General features: G+C 42.4%; 1 protein-coding gene across 2 annotated transcripts in view; it reads left to right on the forward strand.

The window, feature by feature from the left end:
- The window catches only part of hk2 (hexokinase 2), a 55,054-nt gene extending 36,626 nt beyond the window's left edge, over positions 1-18,428 (forward strand). Inside the window, exons 10-18 of one of the 2 annotated variants that reach the window (XM_075468310.1) lie at positions 58-362; positions 1,384-1,532; positions 1,685-1,804; positions 5,909-6,004; positions 11,080-11,179; positions 11,299-11,482; positions 13,920-14,075; positions 15,709-15,945; positions 16,436-18,428. In XM_075468310.1, coding sequence (XP_075324425.1) covers positions 58-362; positions 1,384-1,532; positions 1,685-1,804; positions 5,909-6,004; positions 11,080-11,179; positions 11,299-11,482; positions 13,920-14,075; positions 15,709-15,945; positions 16,436-16,580 — 1,492 coding nt within the window. In that variant the 3' untranslated portion in view covers positions 16,581-18,428. The remainder of the gene's footprint in view (positions 1-57; positions 363-1,383; positions 1,533-1,684; positions 1,805-5,908; positions 6,005-11,079; positions 11,180-11,298; positions 11,483-13,919; positions 14,076-15,708; positions 15,946-16,435) is intronic. The other variant, XM_075468311.1, reaches the window with a different exon arrangement.
- Positions 18,429-19,551: the final 1,123 nt, after the last annotated feature.

Here is a 19,551-nt window from a genome sequence, read left to right on the forward strand (position 1 = left end):
ATTTCTGCTGATGAAAATAGAAATGGAATTTAACAGAATATGTTTTCTTTTCTGTAGATTTTCCAGAAGGCTCAACAAAATGGTGCGAAGACTTGTGCCAGATTGTGACGTGCGTTTCTTGCAGTCCCAGGTTGGCAGTGGGAAAGGTGCTGCTATGGTAACAGCCGTGGCCTACCGTCTTGCTGCTCAGCATGCTGAGCGTCGGCGAATCCTCGACACCCTGAGCTTGAGTCGTGAACAATTACTGGAGGTGAAGAGGAGAATGACAGAGGAGATGATGCGAGGCCTGTCAAAGCAAACCCACGAGCAGACAAGCGTCAAGATGCTTCCAACCTTTGTCAGGTCCACCCCTGATGGAACCGGTAGGCTTAAGAGACACCGTGACAGCCTAAACTTGTAATTTAATTAGGACCTCTCCTTTCTATCATGTGTGCATGTAAGGTGCTGTGCAAGCGCCTTGAATCCACTTCTTATTTTTCTTTCAAGGACCCAGTCTTTCTTGTAATTTTTTTTAAGTGGTCTTGTGGAATAGTTCCGTAGACTTCTGAAGGTCTTTAAATTGTTTTCTTTGGACATTGGCTGCTTTGGAGGGTAAACAAACACATTATTTGGTCTAATTTCTTTGGTGGTATCTATAGGGAATGCCAGAGATAACACAGTTTGATATAAAATGGTATTTTTGCACCAACAAGGTGATTCCCAAAGAGCTGTTGGCTAAAAACATGTGCAGTGTGTCCTTAAATAATTGGATGAGACTGAACAAATGCAGGACAAAAGACGAAGTGTCAGGCCTAAAAAACTATCTACAGCAGATGAACTGTATCTGAAAGTGATGTCCTTAAGAAAGAGGAAAAAATCCAGCAAAGACCTGACACAGGAGCTGAGAGATGCATCTGGACCTTCAGCTGATCCATCTACTGTTGGCCCAAGCCTCATCAGAAATGGTCTCCATGGAAGGGTGGCTGTCAAGAAGCCATTCTTAAGGAGTGGAAACAGGGAGAAAAGGCTGAGGTTTGCCAAATGCCACAAGAAGTGGACTGAAAATCAGTGGCAACAGGTCTTATGGAGGGATGAATCCTCCCCAGAGCCCGAACCTCAACATAATTGAAGCAGTGTGGGATCATCTTGAATGAGAATCATCCAAAGAAGAGCTTTGGCTTGTCTAAGAGGGTTCAGGCTGTGTTGGAGAATAAAGGTGCTCAGACCAAATACTGACTTTCATGCACATTAGGATTATACAAACCCTTTTGGCCTTATATACTGTATTTACATAAGTGTTTGTACATTTTGTAATAAATCGTTTGTCATTTTCGTGGCAAGATGTGAAGAATCTTTTGCACAGTACCATTCCTATGTGTTAAAGATCTCCTTTGTCCGTATCAGAACATGGTGATTTCTTGGCTTTGGACCTTGGAGGCTCCAGCTTTCGGGTGCTCCTTGTGCGACTGCGGAGTGGAAAGACGCACAAAGTGGATATCCAGCAGAAGATCTACAGTATCCCTCAGGAGACTATGCAAGGCACAGGGGAAGAGGTAACACATTACTGAGGGCTGCATCACTTGAGATTTAAATGAACAATTCAGTCAAGTAATGAGTTGGAAACCTAATGTAATTTTATTTGGGAAAACTTTAGTGTGCTGATCATAATTATGTGCATTTTCTCTTTGCATTTTCTGCGTCCCAGTTGTTCAATCATATCGTGTGCTGCATTTCTGACTTCTTGGAATACATGGGCATGAGAGGGGCGTCTTTACCTCTGGGTTTTACGTTCTCTTTCCCCTGCCATCAGAGCAAACTAGATGAGGTAATGTTTTCTCTCAGTACTCATCAAATGTGTAATACTAACTCACTCTATGCCTGTATCAGATTGAATTCGTCTGTATTTTCATTAACCGTAGGTGTGCGTGACATTGAGTTACCAGAAAGAGTTGTTTGTTCTTAGGTGGTAATGCATGAAATCAGTTTGTGAATTGTACTTAAAATGTTGTAAAGAACCACCTGGGGTATGGTGGGCAGTAAGTGGAGAGGCCCGTGTGAATTGTCTGTTTTATGAACCTGTAAGCACAGTGTGAATGGAAGTGCGCAAAGCCTCAATCATGTGTCAATCGTCCATATTCTTGAAAAATGAAAACTAACAACACCACTTTACAGCTGGAAGTTTGAACAATCAGTGAACTTAAAGAGTGCCATTTACCTGAAGGTGACAATTTCACACACTGCACAAGTGAGTTTAAAATATGAATTACTGCCTCTAAACGTGTGTAAAATAGAGCATCACTCAGACAGGGTTTCAAAAAAGTAACATAATTTTGTGATTTGTGAATATGAATATGCAAGTGCACTTGGATTGCTTTAAATACAGCCTGGAACATGAAAATGAACATGGACATGGAAATATCCGACATGTACAGGAGCTCTAGTTTCTCCTGGATGTTCTGAAAGATGAGATGTGGTAGGTTGAATTCATTCGGTGGGAGATATGAGATTTTCAACCTATTAGAGCAACGACCCAGTTACAATCAACTTCAGGCCGGGGCAAAATTTAAAATCTTTATAAATACTCTGACCCTTCAAACCTTGCCCCAACAATCAGCCAGCAGAGGCTTCTCAAAGCAGCTTCCGAGCACCCTGCAAATTAAGATGATTGATGCCTAGAAAGCATGGACGAGGTAACAACCCCTCATAAATAATGTTAAGTCCCAACCTTTGGAGGATGTTCATTTAGTGGTTTTATTTTGTACAAAACATAAAGAAAGACAAGAAATTTATGCTTATGAAAAAACAATTTTAAAAGCTGAACTATCTGACTTTGACATTCCCGAATTGATAATACACTATTCAAATTACAATTACTGGTAAAGTTTATGTTTAGCTCAAGTAGAGGAAAAATTTGTAATGGGGAAAAATGCCTTGTAAAAAAGTGTAAATATGCACATGAGTGCTTGTAGAGCTTAACTACTTCAAGAAGGTAATTTAATGGGAGTATGTTAAAAAAAAAGATTCGGTTTGTTCCCAATCAGCTGTGTTCAAAACTGGGAAGAATTGCAAACAAAATGGGAACAAGGAAGACAGCAAAGCTTAAGACAGAAAACTTAATAGAAATGGAAAAAAAACTGAGGGGCAGAAATAGGAGTCAGTGTTTGTGCGGAACTGAAGGAAACTGGTTGAAAGAAATCGGATTTCAATCCAAAAAAGCCAAACATAAACCACATTTAACATCTAAAAGGAGGAAAACAAGGTTACTGTGGGCTAAAATGAAGCCGTCATGGACTGTGGATGATTTGATGAAAGTGTTGAATCACCAATAGTCGTAAACATTTTAGAGGATCCTTAAATACAGGTAAGGTTTGCGAAAAATGTTGTTGCGCGTTAGGAAAAAGCTGCTCATGGAAATACTTAGCAGACTATTCGAAGCCCCCTGCAACACCTGCGAAAATAGGATCCTCATGCAAGAGTCATCAGAGGAAAATGTTTCTACATGCTCATCACAAAATGCGTCATTAGAGGTTTGATTCATTTTGGAAACAAGTCCAGTGGAGCAGAGAGGCTGTAATACAACTACTGAGCAGTCAGAGGAAGGAACTCTGACAGGTCAGCTAAGCTAAGAACTACTCAGATCAAGAGCAAATTTTCAAAATTCATAGCGCGTATAGTAAACACTATATGTAGTTTTAACACCTCAGATTGAGAGCACTCTTACCACCATCTACTGCAGGTGAGACACACAGTGGGGTTACATGGCACTGAAAGAATTGGGTTAATGGCTAAATAACAATAAGACTGAGTTATTAAGTTCATATATACACCTTGGTCTGACTAAAAATTGGATCGGATCAGGTTCCTCGCAGTCGGATTAAGACCCCGAGATAACTCGGTTGACAGTCGCACTAAACGTGCTTGTAGACGGGGAAGCACGTGGTGAATTGGACTTTGCGTTCTGCGCATGCTCGAGATTTTTCAATAGTAGCAATAGTTGAAATGGGTACAGCGCCACCTATCCTACCGAGGTATGACATGCTTTGTGCCAATGATTCCATTTATTCAGCGCCATATATACTTGGATAATTACCCTTGCTCAAATAAGGAGCATAATCCAACTATAGCTATAATCAAATTAATCTCATCATGTAGACCCACTCAGTGGGGTTACATGGCACTGAAAGGATCAGATAAATTATAATAAGACTGAGTTATTAAGTGCATGTAGACATCTTAATCCGACAAGAAATTCAATCGAATCAAGTTACTCGCGATCCGATTAAGATCCCAAGATAACTCGGTTGAAAGTCAAAATAAACGCGCTTGTAGACGGGTGAAGCACGTGGTGAATTAGACTTTGCGTTCTGCGCATGCTCGAGATTTTTTTCCCGGGGTTGGGAACCGTAAGTTGGAAGAGACACTATTACTGTTGTAGTCGCGTCAGAAAGAAAAACACAGCGATGGTGAATGCGCCTTTATGCGTCGCCTTTGTGCAATAAGCAGCTCATCACAAACGAAATATAGAGGGACGTAGCTTCATCTTGCTCTTCATTCGCCATTTTCTCGAATGCCTGAGTTTGGTGTTGAAGGGGTCAACCGGAAGTGGCTCTATTAGCAATAGTTGAAATGGGTACAGGGCCACCTATCGTATCGGAGTATGACATGCTTTGTGCCTCTGATCCGATTCATTCACCGCCATATATCCAAGGATAATTACCCTTGCTCAACTTATTCTTATTGTAATTTAGCCAATTATCTGATATCCTTTCAGTGCCATGTAACCGCACTGATTGACAGACTACTCGCAAGTACTTCACAGAAACCACTTCAAAGAAAATCCAAGATATGCCTTTAAGCATAGTCATGCATATGGATGCATCCAGAGGTTCAGTGTGCATTTTACTGCTATTCATATAAATAACAGCAAACGTTGTGTGGGTAAACAAACTGAAGAAACGTATAACACATTATTTAGGACGAGGACTGAAAGATCCTTTGAAAGGCCACTAAACGTCTGTAAGCTTTGATACGAAGTACTGACCACACATGGTGCCTGAACATCTGATTTGGGTCCTTTTCCATTTCAAATAGTTGAGCTCATCCTTTACTCCCTTAGCTTTGATACCATGTTACCGCACAGTAATGATTCAGCAAAGACACACTCATTTTCACCTGTGTAAAGTAATTTTGTCCACACACATGCAGTGTACTCAAAACTGTACAAATGACTTTCACTGTTTTTGCCTTGTCATGAAAGAAAAGTTCCATCCATCCATCCATCACCTTCCCGGATGACCGAGCTTCTCACCCTATCTCTAAGGGAGAGCCTAGACACCCTGCGGAGGAAACTCATTTCGGCCGCTTGTATTCGCGATCTCGTTCTTTGGGTCACTACCCACAGCTCGTGACCATAGGTGAGGGTAGGAACATAGATTGACCGGTAAATCGAGAGCTTCGGCTTCTGGCTCAGCTCCTTCTTCACCACGACGGGCCGGTGCAGAGCCCGCATCACTGCAGACGCCGCACCAATCCGCCTGTCAATCTCCTGTTCCATTCGTCCCTCACTCGTGAACAAGACCCCGAGATACTTGAACTCCTCCACTTGGGGAAGGATCTCATTCCCGACCCGAAATAAAAGTTTCAGTTGTTAAAATAAGTTTCTCAGGTTTGTTGTGGTGTTCAAATGAGTCGTCTTTTTCTCTTACGAATAGATTTATGTGTGTTTAGTTATGGTGAACAACGGATATGAATAGAATGTAAAAATGTTACCATCACGTTTTTAGAGTCACTTTTCAGGTTTCTCAAATAGTATGATGAGTGTGCATCAACCTGCACATGGCTTTGGTGTGTTTTGGTGCAGTTATTTATTTTTTTATAAACTCACAGGATGACAAACTGCCTTTCCAAATCGCTGTTGTCTTTTGTGCAGGGCGTTCTTCTGAGGTGGACCAAAGGCTTCAAAGCCAGCGACTGTGTGGGGAAAAATGTTGTGACGTTACTTAAAGAGGCTGTCCAACGCAAACAGGTCAGAACACACACACACACACACATATATATATATATATATATATATATATATATATATATATATATATACATATATATATATATATATATATATATATATATATATATATATACATATATATATATATATATATATACATATATATATATATACATATACATATACATATATATATATATATATATATATATATATATATATATATATATATACATATACATATATACATATATATATATATATATATATATATATATATATACATATATATATGATTAGGTAGGTAAAGATGGATAGATATATGTATATACGGATATATAGAACAGTATGTGCACACTTTGCATTTGCACAGACATGTAAACTGAAATATAGAGCAGCACAATCTGACTACACCAACGACACTGGCAGTTTTCATGTAATTTCTGAACAATGAGCACTCATTCACATTCAGGTTTAGAAAATTATGTAAACCTATGTGATGACAACCTTCCACAGAGTCAGCTGTTTCAGGGAAGGATATGAAATTTGAAGCTTGGCTTCTTGATTGCTGTCATAGTCTGCCGCTCTCAAGTAAGAGCACAGTCGTGTGATTTTTCGCAGTTTCCATTGGATTATCATTATATTTGAATATTTCTCCTGTGCCAGGCTTCTGGAGACAGTTGGATAAAGTAAGCTGAAATGTCATTTTTCCTCTTCACTGTTTTGACATTCTTTTCCATCATCTCAGGCTTAATTGTCATTTCTTTATGCCATTATCTTGTTTTGCTCCATTTTTCAGCTGTGGCTTAATGACATGTGGGTGTAGTGGGGAGTGCCACCAGCTGCTCGTCTTGAGGCACATTTAAGGGAAACCGCATTTTTATGAGCTTACATTGACAATGGCTTTAACAAGATGATTTCTGGCATTTTTCAGCAAAAAGCCGGCAATCAAAGGTTAATCAAAAGCAAAAAGCCTGTACAGATCCACCCCCACATATTAGTCTTAGCCAAAGAATGAACTCCTTACATCCGCCCAACTTCTTTACCAGGATCTCTTGTCTATATGCAATTTGCTGCAACTTAGGAAATATGTGAAAGAATCTGAGTGGGGAGTTGGTTGTGTTGGTGCTTTAGCTTTTCTCTAGTTTGGAGAAGTCAAAGTGGTCAAAGATCTGCTTTGTGGTGGATGAAACTAAGTGTTAAGGCAAGACCATGCAAATCTGTTCATACGTGCTGTATGAACAGATTTAACACAAAAGTGATTCAAATTTCATAAAATATGAATATGAATAAAACATTAAATCATTAAAAAATAAATTTACAAAAGTAAAACAGAGAGAATGGTGTGGTTCAGTGAAACTTGTTAGTAAAAGTCTTTCATTTTGATTAAATCAATTAATGAAATGCAGTTTGTTGCACATATGTGGTGCATAAAAACTGAAAGCAGCTTTTCCATGTTTCCTTCTAACTTTTGGGGACACAAAGCAAACCTGTTCCTTATTACTGGAGATGTCTTGAAGGTTCTTAACGTACCAGAAGATGTAAGATGTACTGAACTGAAGTTGAGCCCAGATCTTTAACCATTCTTCTTGGCTCTAAAGACAATTACCTCTGTTTTGTCTTTGTTTAATCCAGTCGTTTATTTGTTTATGGCATTTAATAGTTGACTGTTCAGAGCAGCTGTTGTCTGTGCTTTTCACCTGTGATTGCCATTTGTCTTTTTTCAACTTTTTCTTCTTTATAAGGAAACTAGTTGTTTGTCTAATCATCTCAGCTCAAAGCAGATTAGAGCCAATCAGCATTTTATTACCGTGTCGTGTCATCTCCGAAACCTACACAATTTTAGCTTTTTTGGAGCAATGTATATCTGAACCAGCCTCCTAGAGAGGGGTTGGACTCTCTTCCACTCTGGAGTTGCCCGAGGTGAGAGGCGTAGAGCAGGTGTGGGCATACTTATTGCCCCCCGGCTGTGCGCCTGTACATTGGGGTTTACCCCAGTAGACGAGAGGGTAGCCTCCCTCCGCCTTAGGGTGGGGGGGCGGGTCCTGACTGTTGTTTGTGCTTATGCACCGAATAGCAGTTCAGAGTACCCACCCTTTTTGGAGTCCCTGGAGGAGGCACTGGAGAGTGCTCCTCCGGGAGACTCCCTCGTCCTGCTGGGGGACTTCAATGCTCACGTGGGCAATGACAGTGAGACCTGGAGGGGCGTGATTGGGAGGAACGGCCCCCCCGATCTGAATCAGAGTGGTGTTTTGTTGTTGGACTTCTGTGCTCGTCACGGACTGTCCATAAGGAACACCATGTTCAGGCATAAGGGTGTCCATATGTGGACTTGGCACCAGGACACCCTAGGCCGCAGCTCGATGATCGACTTTGTGGTCGTATCGTCAGACTTGTGGCCGTATGTCATGGACACTCGGGTGAAGAGAGGGGCGGAGCTGTCAACTGATCACCACCTGGTGGTGAGTTGGCTCCGCTGGTGGGGGAGGAAGCCGGTCAGACCTGGCAGGCCCAAACGTATTGTGAGGGTCTGTTGGGAACGGCTGGCGGAATCCCCTGTAAGGAGGAGTTTCAACTCCCACCTCCGGCAGAGCTTCAACCATGTCCCGGGGGAGGTGCGGGACATTGAGCCCGAATGGGCCATGTTCCGTGCCTCCATTGTTGAGGCGGCCGACCGGAGCTGTGGCCGTAAGGTGGTCGGTGCCTGTCGTGGTGGCAACCCTCGAACCCGCTGGTGGACGCCAGTGGTGAGGGAAGCTGTCAAGCTGAAGAAGGAGTCCTATTGGGCCTTTTTGGCCAGTGGCACTCTGGAAGCAGCTGATGGGTACCAACAGGCCAAGCGGAACGCGGCCTCGGCGGTTGCTGAGGCAAAAACTCGGGCTTGGGAGGAGTTCGGGGAGGCCATGGAGAACGACTTCTGGACGGCCTCGAGGAGTTTCTGGTCCACCATCCGGCGGCTTGGGGGGGGAAGCGGTGCACCGTCAACACCGTGTATGGTGAGGGCGGGGCTCTGCTGACCTCAACTAGGGACGTCGTGAGTCGGTGGGGGGAATACTTCGAGGGCCTCCTCAATCCTACCAACACGCCTTCCGATGAGGAAGCCGAGTTGAGTTGGTTTTCTTCCTGGCCATGGAAAAGTGGACCAGCTCTATACCCTCCGCAGGATCCTGGAGGGTGCATGGGACTTCGCCCAACCGGTCTACATGTGTTTTGTGGACTTGGAGAAGGCGTTCGACCGTGTCCCTCGGGGACTCTTGTGGGGGTTGCTCCGGGAGTATGGAATGCCGGACTCCTTGATATAGGCTGTTCGGTCTCTGTATGACCGGTGTCAGAGTTTGGTCCGCATTGCCGGCAGTAAGTCGGACATGTTTCCTGTGAGGGTTGGACTCCGTCAGGGCTGCCCTTTGTCACCGATTTTGTTCATAATTTTTATGGACAGAATTTCTAGGCGCAGCCAGGGCGTTGAGGGGGTCCGTTTTGGCGACCTCAGAATCGGCTCTCTGCTTTTTGCGGACGATGTGGTTCTGTTGGCGTCGTCGGGCCGTGACCTTCAGCTCTCACTGGAGCGGTTCGCAGCCGAGTGTGAAGCGGCTGGGATGAGAATCAGCACCTCCAAATCTGAGACCATGGTCCTCACCCGGAAAATGATGGAATGCTCTCTCCGGGTCGGGAATGAGATCCTTCCCCAAGTGGAGGAGTTCAAGTATCTCGGGGTCTTGTTCACAAGTGAGGGACGAATGGAACAGGAGATTGACAGGCGGATTGGTGCGGCGTCTGCAGTGATGCGGGCTCTGCACCGGCCCGTCGTGGTGAAGAAGGAGCTGAGCCAGAAGGCGAAGCTCTCGATTTACCGGTCAACCTATGTTCCTACCCTCACCTATGGTCACGAGCTGTGGGTAGTGACCCAAAGAACAAGATCGCGAATACAAGCGGCCGAAATGAGTTTCCTCCGCAGGGTGTCTGGGCTCTCCCTTAGAGATAGGGTGAGAATCTCAGTCATCCGGGAGGGGCTCGGAGTAGAACCGCTGCTCCTCCGCATCGAGAGGAGTCAGATGAGGTGGCTCGGGCATCTGGTTAGGATGCCTCCTGGACGCCTCCCCGGTGAGGTGTTCCGGGCCCGTCCCACTGGGAAGAGGCCCCGGGGAAGACCCAGGACACGTTGGAGAGACTGTTTCTCGGCTGGCCTGGGAACGCCTCGGGGTCCCCCCAGAAGAGCTGGAGGAAGTGGCCGGGGACAGGGACGTCTGGGTTTCTCTGCTCAAGCTGCTGCCCCCGCGACCCGATCCCCGGACAAGCGGCAGATGATGGATGGATGGATGGATGGATATCTGTCCGGCAGCAATGAAAAAAGTACCCATCTGTGGGGGCTGAGAGCAACTCAGATGGGTACCCCACAAGACAGCCCATCGGTCAAAAATGGATAAAGTTATAGTCCCGTGTGGCCATTTTGTCACCATGTTCATATAGTTGAGATAACTATGCAGATTTTACTTGTATCAGTGGCCACATTTGTCTTACCTTGTTGCATATAGTTTCTTTTTGGGGGCCTGTTTTTTCAATGTAGCTTTTGAAAACAAAAAAGAAAAGATTTCGTTTTAGTCCTTTTGTATTTGAATGCAATACACTAATTTTGGTAGCTTTAGTGGATAGGTCAGCTGACCCTCAAGTGTCCGTTCTTGGCCCACCTTCTGTATGCATGTAGTATCTCTACCGTCTTATACTAATACAGATACAAAGACGAGACGCACTGTGCTTAAACCAACATGTATTTTGACTCATACATCTCAATAAGACCTCAGAGAAAAAGGGCACAGTGGGACACCTTTAACTGTATTCATTCTCGTTCCTGTTTTTAAATCCTTAAGTCCCCTAACAGTCAATTTTATGATTCAAAGTTTTTTGCCATGACAAACTTCTCACAGCTTTGATATGGCTTGAATCATGACTCCCCAACTCATCTTCTTTGTCATCCAATGATTTAGTATCTAAGAAAATGCTAATTGATTAGCTCCACTCACATCTCAAGTATCATCTGACTGTAGAACTTACTCTGCTGGGCTCAATTTAATTTGATTTCTTGTTTCTGCATTTAGGAGTTTGACCTAAACTTTGTGGCAGTAGTTAATGACACAGTGGGGACCATGATGACCTGTGGCTACGAGGACCCCAAATGTGAGGTGGGACTCATTGTAGGTAAGCTAGTCTAAGCTCCACCTTCCCTGCTTGCATATGTTTCACTTTGTGATGAGGCTGTTAAAAACAGATGTTTTACTTTGATGAAGGTACAGATAGCACCCTTGTTTTCATTTCAGGCACAGGGACCAACGCCTGCTACATGGAGGAGATGCACAACATCGAGACAATGGAGGGTAATGAGGGTCGTATGTGTGTCAACGTGGAATGGGGAGCATTTGGTGACAACGGAGAACTGGATGACTTTTGCACAGAGTTTGACCGCAGTGTTGATGAGTGCTCCAACAACCCTGGGAAACAGAGGTATTTGCCATGCTTACACGCCATACTATAGCACTTGCATTAAGTACGTCTTTGTGCAGAGAGGGAGATTATGGTGTGGGCTTGGTTTTCAGGAGCTGGGCTCAGCCCCTTAGTTTCAGTGAAAGGAACTCTGAATGCTTCAGCATACCAAGAGATTTGGGACAATTTCATGCCCCCAACTTTGTGGGAACAGTTTCCTGTTCCAACATGACTGAGCACAAAGCAAGGTCCATAAAGACATGGATGAGCCAGTTTGGTGTGGAAGAACTTGACTGGCCTGCACAGAGTCCTGACCTCAACCTGATAGAACACCTTTGGGATGAATTATAGCGGAGACAGGGAGCCAGGTCTTCTTGTCCAACATCTGTCTGACCTCACAGATGCACTTCTGGAGGAATGGTCAAATATTCCCATAAACACACTCCTAAACCTTGTGGAAAGCTTGCCCAGAAGATAACAAAATATAATGAAACTGTTCTTTTGAAAGCAGAAAGTGGGGACATTGCTGCTGTTTAGGGCAAAAATGTATATCAAAGAGGGTCGTTTGTCAACCAAACAACAGTTTAACCGACCTCTGACACATAATCCAACTGAGTTTCTCAAAATAGACTTAAAGGAGGTGCTAACAGAAGCTGAGGAAAATGTATGAACTGCAATTTCTGTCGTCCTTCTGTTTACTTCCAAAGATGCATAAATGTTTTGAGAACCCCCAGGAATTCTGGTTGTATTCGGCAGCGACAGTCTTATTGAACCATTATCAAATTCAATTGACATTTTCATTAAACAATCTTTGTCTTTTCAAGCTGTGCGCGCCCAGAATACCGCTGAAGTGCTCAATATGATGAAGCAATGGGAAAACAGTGGCTCAGATGCAGTTTTAGCTGCTTTGGATGTTGAATCATTCCACAACCACAGAGCATGAATAAGGCTTATTCAGCCTGTGTTCATCCAGAATGTGAGATACCTCTGAAGGTTTTTCTTGACTATGACTGAATGGTCTTTTTATTTTTTTGAGATGTGTGTAAACTGACAAAAGGATTTGCTTGTACACAGCACACAGTGTGCATTTTTGGCTATGCATAGCACTACGTTTCCAGTGTTGAGGTGCAGTAACAAACACTACAGCAGGCTAACGCTGACTGGTATAGCCCTGTTCAGACTGCATGCTCCGGGAGAAGAAGACAAAGGACGACATAAATTCACAGAAGTGGAAAAATTTCTGAAAGAAAGATGCTTGTCAACTTGGCTGATAGTCAAGAGATGATAGTCTCTTGTACGCAGGCCTATTTTTCAAGTTAAATGAGAGGAATATTTTGTGTTCAACTATATGGAAAAACATTTTTTTAAACACATTATTTGGTGTGGAAAATATAAACATCAAGCTGACTCTTGATTGCAGTAGATCGAACAATCTTTAAGAGTATTCAGGGAATCTTACACACATACTTTGGTAGAAAACAAGCAGACAGAAAAACCTTTGGGCTCAAAGTGACTCAAAGATAAAATACCTAGTGGACGGTTCCAACAAATATGTCAAGTTTATGACCAGGAAAAGTAGTTTAAGGCCAAATCAGAAGAAATGCCATGTTCTGAGGAAATGGGATATAGGAGCAGTCCTGTTCAGACAGCATATGGTTGAGTTTTGTATGGCAGTTCTTTTTCTGAACCACCAGTGATCACTTTTAGACTTTGCCCTATTCTATGGGATTAATTAGTCATCTTCAGCTAAATACATGACAAATGTGGCTGGGTCCAAAATAGGGATGTCCCGATCAGGTTTTTTGATCAGATTAGATCTCAAAAAGAGTTTATCATTGATCCCTCATGAGCTGTAAAATGTATTTAGTCATTCATTGGTTTTAATGTCCAACATGCACAGTTTTTCACATTGATGGGACTGACCAACATTTGCAGGACAGACTTGCAGAACGTAAATATTCAATCTGGGTTTGATCACATAACCCTTTCTATTGGAATAGATATAGGAAACTCTAAGGGAAGATTTCTGGATACAGAAATTATGAGCCGCATGCTATTCAGGCCTGAATGAGAACTTTGATTTTAAAGCTTTTTTTCACATTTATACCTTTCCAAGACGTAATCCGTTTGACTCTGATGAAGACTTGTTTTCTAAAACACTCAATAGGACTATGGTGGAAGTAAAAGTATCTTGAATGATATTTAAAAACCCTTATATGCATGTTTACAGCCTTTGACACGTCAGGGGTTACATCTGATGTTTTTACTCGTCATGATGACTTCATTTTTCTTAGAACTGTGATATCTGATATCTGTCAATGTTTTTAATGTTTCAATGAGTCCATGATGAATAGCATTGAATAGTGTGACAAAAGATGGTAAACGGTGAATTTTACATTTTTGTGGCGTTTGAAAGTTTTCTCAGTCTTTTTGTTGTTTTTTTTTTGTTTTTTTTAAGGTATGAGAAGATGATCAGCGGCATGTACCTCGGAGAGATAGTGAGGAATGTGCTGGTGGATTTCACCACCAAGGGCCTGCTGTTCAGAGGCAAAATGTCTGAGCGACTGAAGAGCCGAGGCATCTTTGAGACAAAGTTTTTGTCACAGATTGAAAGGTGAGCAATGCAAACATGAGACTCTGTAGGTCAAACATTAAACAAAGCCATACGAAGCTGCATGATCCAGCCTCAATCCCACAGGAGAAATTAAATTACATAGAAATAAAAACAAACACAAATAAAAGTCGTCATTATCAGAATTCCACTTGTTTGCATTGAGGCCATCCTTTGTCACTATTTGTAACTCAGATTGTTAAAATAACATGAACCGAACTAACATTGATGAATGTCATTGATGTTTCAAAGTTGAGCCCTCTCTCTATGAGCCATCAGGTTGTTATTGGGTGATGGAGCCGGACCTCACAGGACCCACGGGCAGCACGTCATACTGTAGAGAATTCACAATCTATCAACGCGCACCACAAATGCAGGGGGTGAAAAAGCACTGCTGCTCTCATCAACATTCTCAGACAGACCTGCTGAATGTGAGGCGCACTTGACAGATCATTAGTATCATGTGCCACCAAAATGGTTACCCTCCTTAGCCCCGTTGGCATGTGACATGTTCAGCAAATTAGAACTAATTTGTCTAATATACTCAGTGACTGGTTCCTCCATACAAAATACACCAAGTTCAGTCACTTTATTATCACGATGGTACCTCATGCTGTTTATTAGTGTACAATTAGGCCTTAGCTTTCTGGCTCTGCCTTCGACTTCCATGTTTTACCCTCAGGCTGATTTAACAGAGCTGATTTGCTGGTAATTAAAGCTGCAGTCGGCAGGTTTTCATAATTGCGAGTCTAAAGTCGGAAAATTCGAACTGATACAACTTTCAGGTCCCTCCCCCAACCTCTAACAAGCTCCGAATCGCCCCCCAAACCCCTCCCCCTCTGTGGACGAGGTTGTGCACGTGAGTTCACACCAGTGTGAGCGCACACAAGCTGGGGCAGACTCACGCTCAGCAGCGTGTGCACAAGCTGTGATTGACAGGTAGGATTCCTCCACCCTAACTTGATTGGTTAAAAACAGCCGGGAGCGCTCGATTTTTGCAAGCATGATTACAGGCTTCAGAGGGAGCTACAGATTTCGTTATTTTTCCTAAAGAGCCTATTTAATATTCTACTTCCAGAATCCCATTACAGTTCAAGCTAATATGACTAAAAAAAAGTTGCCGACCGCAGCTTTAAGTCAGCTGGTGAGAATCCCTGAATGGATAGAACTCAGTTAGCTACATATCTGTCCCCAGCACCTAATTAATTTTTGCTTTGATTGAGACGTGAAAACAAACAATTCAGGTGATTTATGCAAAGGTCCTGTTTTGTGGAGCTCTACAGGCGGCTTGTGCTTTTTACAAGACGTTGGTGTGACTAGAGTCTTTACAGTTGAAGCAACACTAAAAAGGTTTTGTGCAGCAGATTGAATTTTAACCTGAATGCGTATTACACTTACTGTTTATTGTTCACCATAAACCTAAAAACTTTGGAAGCATTTGTAACTGTGTGTGTTGAAAACGAACTACTGTATTAAGACAGAAAGCATAAACTTCCCCTTTAGAGTCGTGTTTCTAGTCTTCTGAGGTGTATCAAGCCTTTAAAGCTGAAGTAGGGTCAAGCAAAATAAATTCTAAGAATTTGTTGTTATGTCGAGCTGTATTAATCCATGACTATGTAATTCTCTGATCCCAAAGAGACCGCCTGGCCATGCGTCAGATCCGCTCGATCCTGCAGCACCTGGGCCTCACCGGCTCCACGTGTGACGACAGCGTTCTGGTGAAGGAGGTGTGTGGGGTTGTTGGGCGGCGTGCTGCGCAGCTCTGTGGAGCTGGTTTAGCTGCTGTGGTGGACAAGATACGGCAGAACCGCAACCTGAACCAGCTCTCTGTCACCGTGGGAGTGGACGGTACCCTTTACAAGACACACCCTCAGTAAGAAGCAGTTGTACTACTTATGTTTTTGCTCCCGTATATCTGTCCTAAACACGCAGGAATATAAGTAAAGTCCATGATGATGTTTGTTCAACTTTTTTTTTTTTTTTTTTTGTCACAAGATCATATTTATCAATATTTTACAAACCCAATTCCAAAAAAAGTTGGGATGCTGCGTAAACTGGAAATAAAAACATAAATGAACTATTTTCAAATCTCATAAAATAAGTATCGTATTCATGATTATTTATAGAAAACATTAGAAAGAGACATTTTACTATTTTCTGAAAAATATTTTCTCATCTTGGGACCATTTTTACCACTGTGTAACTTTAACAACGTATGTAAACAAGACCAGTGTCTGGACCTTTCAGAGAGGAATGTTAATTTGGGTTTTTACAACAGAGTCGTTGGAATTAACTTCAGCAACTGTTCCCCAACAGTTTCTTATTTATTGGTTTGATTCTCTTTGCTTCTCCTTATCCTAAAGTTTCTCCAGCATCATGCAAGAAACCCTGCAGGATTTGGCTCCACAGTGTCATGTGACGTTCCTGAAGTCAGAGGATGGGAGCGGAAAAGGAGCGGCACTGATCACAGCTGTGGCCTGTAGGGTCAATAACGAAGGGCAACTCTGAATCCCCAACACAGAAGCAGAGTTACTGTGACTGACTGACCTGTACCGGGTCACCGTAAACTGTTACATACTGTACACGCATATCTGAGGTTAGTCCTGTTAGCCATGATAATGTTGTATTGACTTATTTTGTGTGTGAATTGATAAAAATGTGGACGTGTGTTTGGTGTCTGTATTTTAAGGCGTGAGCGGTGAACGAAGTTCAGTCATGACAGTTCAGCTAAATGTGATAAAGAAGTTGCACGTTCCATGAAATGTGACTGTTAAGAGCAGTCGGGCTCTTTTTCCTCTTCAACACTCTAAAATGTCCTTTACCAGGCATTACCAGTCTTTCTCATTTTATTTAGACTTTCTGCACAGTTTCAGTCCTATTCAGAAAGGCAGATTTGAAGATTAAATGTCACAAAGTCCTCACAATAAATGACTAAAGTACTGTATGAATGCAGCAGCTGCATCCTTTTGCAAACTTGCAAAAAGTCCCATCTCATTTTAAAGTGGAACAAAATGTTTTTGTTTTTTTACAGCAAATATTTGGTATTTTCGAATACAAGCAGAATTTTAAGTAATAAAGTTTAAAACTTGCCTACAAATTTATCTTTAAAAATCATCAAAAAATAGTGTCTTAGTTGAAAGAAGAATGGGATGGATATACAGTGACTGGAATCAAATTTAAATTTAATAGATGCTGTGTGTGTAGTGCTTGTGCAGGGCTATAAATCTTACTGGACATATGAGAAATCCTTAATTGCCCACCTGAAAGAGGAGTAAATCCAAACACAACTCCAGGGTTAAAGGCTGCAGGGATGTTGAGGGAATAAAGATGGGCTTGTTAAATACATTTTTTCCCTCTCTTTTAGAATATATTTGCATGTTTAAATGCAAAATGACACCTACATTTCATCTTGTTGAAATTTCTGATAAAATCTGTGCAGTATTGCTGTCATTAAACAAAGACTGTCACCGTCTCATTTAGCTTTCTGTTTGCTTTTGAGCTTAGAGCTGCAAGGCCTGGCACTGATGGCTGTTATTCGTTGTTTGCGTGTGTCTACTAGAAGTCCTGAAACATCAGAATGGAGCACTATGACAGGGGATAATTGGCCTTAGCAAGGAATGCTGGAAAAAGTCCGGAGTTGTGAGTGTTGAGAAGGTAGCTCTCTTTTCACACTTCATATGCCATATATAACAGGCTGAAGACATAACCTGCTCCACAGCTCTTTGTGTTCATAAACCACAAAGGGCTGTAAACAACATTTAAATGTCTGTTACGCGAGATAACAGACACAGGTACAAACCCTGTAGCTGTTACTCCATAACTTAAAGATATGAAAATAAACGAAAACAAAGAGCTGGCAGGTGGACAGAGGTGAGGGAGAGGTGCAGCTTAGCTCACCGGTCAGATGTCGATGGCGTCGTCAAACCCGGTCCGGATAGCCCGCACCCCGCTCTCCTGAGCGGACCAGCTTACGCATGGTGACCGAGTCACAAATTCAAGTGGGGGAAAAGAGAGAGTCTATGGTAGCTGGAGCGGGTGTTCAGTCTCTCCGAGTGAGTGTCAATCTTCCATTCACCGTCTCCCAGGTGAACTAAATAAGGTAATCAAACCTTGCGCCAACCCACGGACCGGAGGTGACGTCACAGTTGCCATGGTGACAGCTGCACCTCACGTGTCCACCACCAGCTCCAAACAAAACAAAACTAGAAAGGAAAGAGACCTAACCCATCCGTAACATGTCTTTACACAGAACTATTACATCTCTTCTGATGCCTGACAGAAGCAGATGGCAAGCTCTTGATTGATGTTGAGTAAAAGTCAGACTGTCAATAAAGAAAATCAATCGGTTGACCTTTATCTTACAGACTGGTAAGTTGATTTAGACATATATCAAATGTTAGCCTTTTAATGGTCAAATGTATCATAACATAATTACATCTTTTAATCTCCTAAATGTTTGGTAACCTGAACCAAAAATCAATCTATTTGGCCAGAACTCGGTGTTCAAAAAGTCATTAAAAAGTCAATGACTCAATGAGTTTAACTTAATTTCAATCCATATGCCCACAGCGAAGCTTTACAGTGACAGTAAAACAAACTGGAGGTTTGTTGCCTTGGAAACCAAGCGTTTAATTGGAGAACCAGAATGGGTCCTTGGGTTCTTTTTCTTTTCTTAGTTAAATTAATTTCACTTTGATGTGGCTTGAGACAATTTTCTAAATGTGTGACTGAAACTGCTGTCATGAGAAATGAATACAAGAATATAAAAATGTCTCAATATATGAATTAGTGTGTCAGCTAATACGACAAAATTAAATAATGAATTCATGCAATAATTACCATAATGTAATAATTCAGTTGTTCAATTAATCCAGACGCTTTTAACCTTTATATTTTCTCTCTGTTTGTATGCATGTGTTTGTACTTATTTGTCCTTTTTATTTCCATAAGCCTATTTATTTCCATCTGTCGCTGTTTTTACATTCTTTTATGCATATCATGAGCCCACCTTCTCACCTGTTGGTTGATCATCTTATTTCACAAAATGGTGCCAGAATCCAGAAGTGGCAAGCAGGGTATGATACTTAAAACATGCTTGACCAGTGGACCTTTAAACAGCTTGCGTTCTCTCAGTCACTGATTTAGCTGCTTAATTTAGAGGTGTTCTTAATGGAGTTAGGACAAAAAGCTTTGCTGCTTGACTGACTGCCCTTAGGCCTTCATTCTGATCCGAGGTTAAGCTAGCTGCTAGCGCCGTTAGCCTTCCCCACTTCTGGTCTCTGTGGCTGTGCTGTGAAACGGGCCACCTTGGACACACTCAGAAAAACGGCCCCCCTCTCCTCTCATTTGTGTGAGACAGAGCAGAAATGCGTACAGGAATGTGAAACCTGAGGCAGGGAAATGTGCATGGGGAAATAAATAGAAGGAAAAATGGATACATCCATAAATAAAAACATGACCATAGTCATAAGTCAGTAAG

This window comes from Odontesthes bonariensis, chromosome 6, assembly GCF_027942865.1.
Source record: "Odontesthes bonariensis isolate fOdoBon6 chromosome 6, fOdoBon6.hap1, whole genome shotgun sequence".
Lineage (NCBI taxonomy): Eukaryota > Metazoa > Chordata > Actinopteri > Atheriniformes > Atherinopsidae > Odontesthes > Odontesthes bonariensis.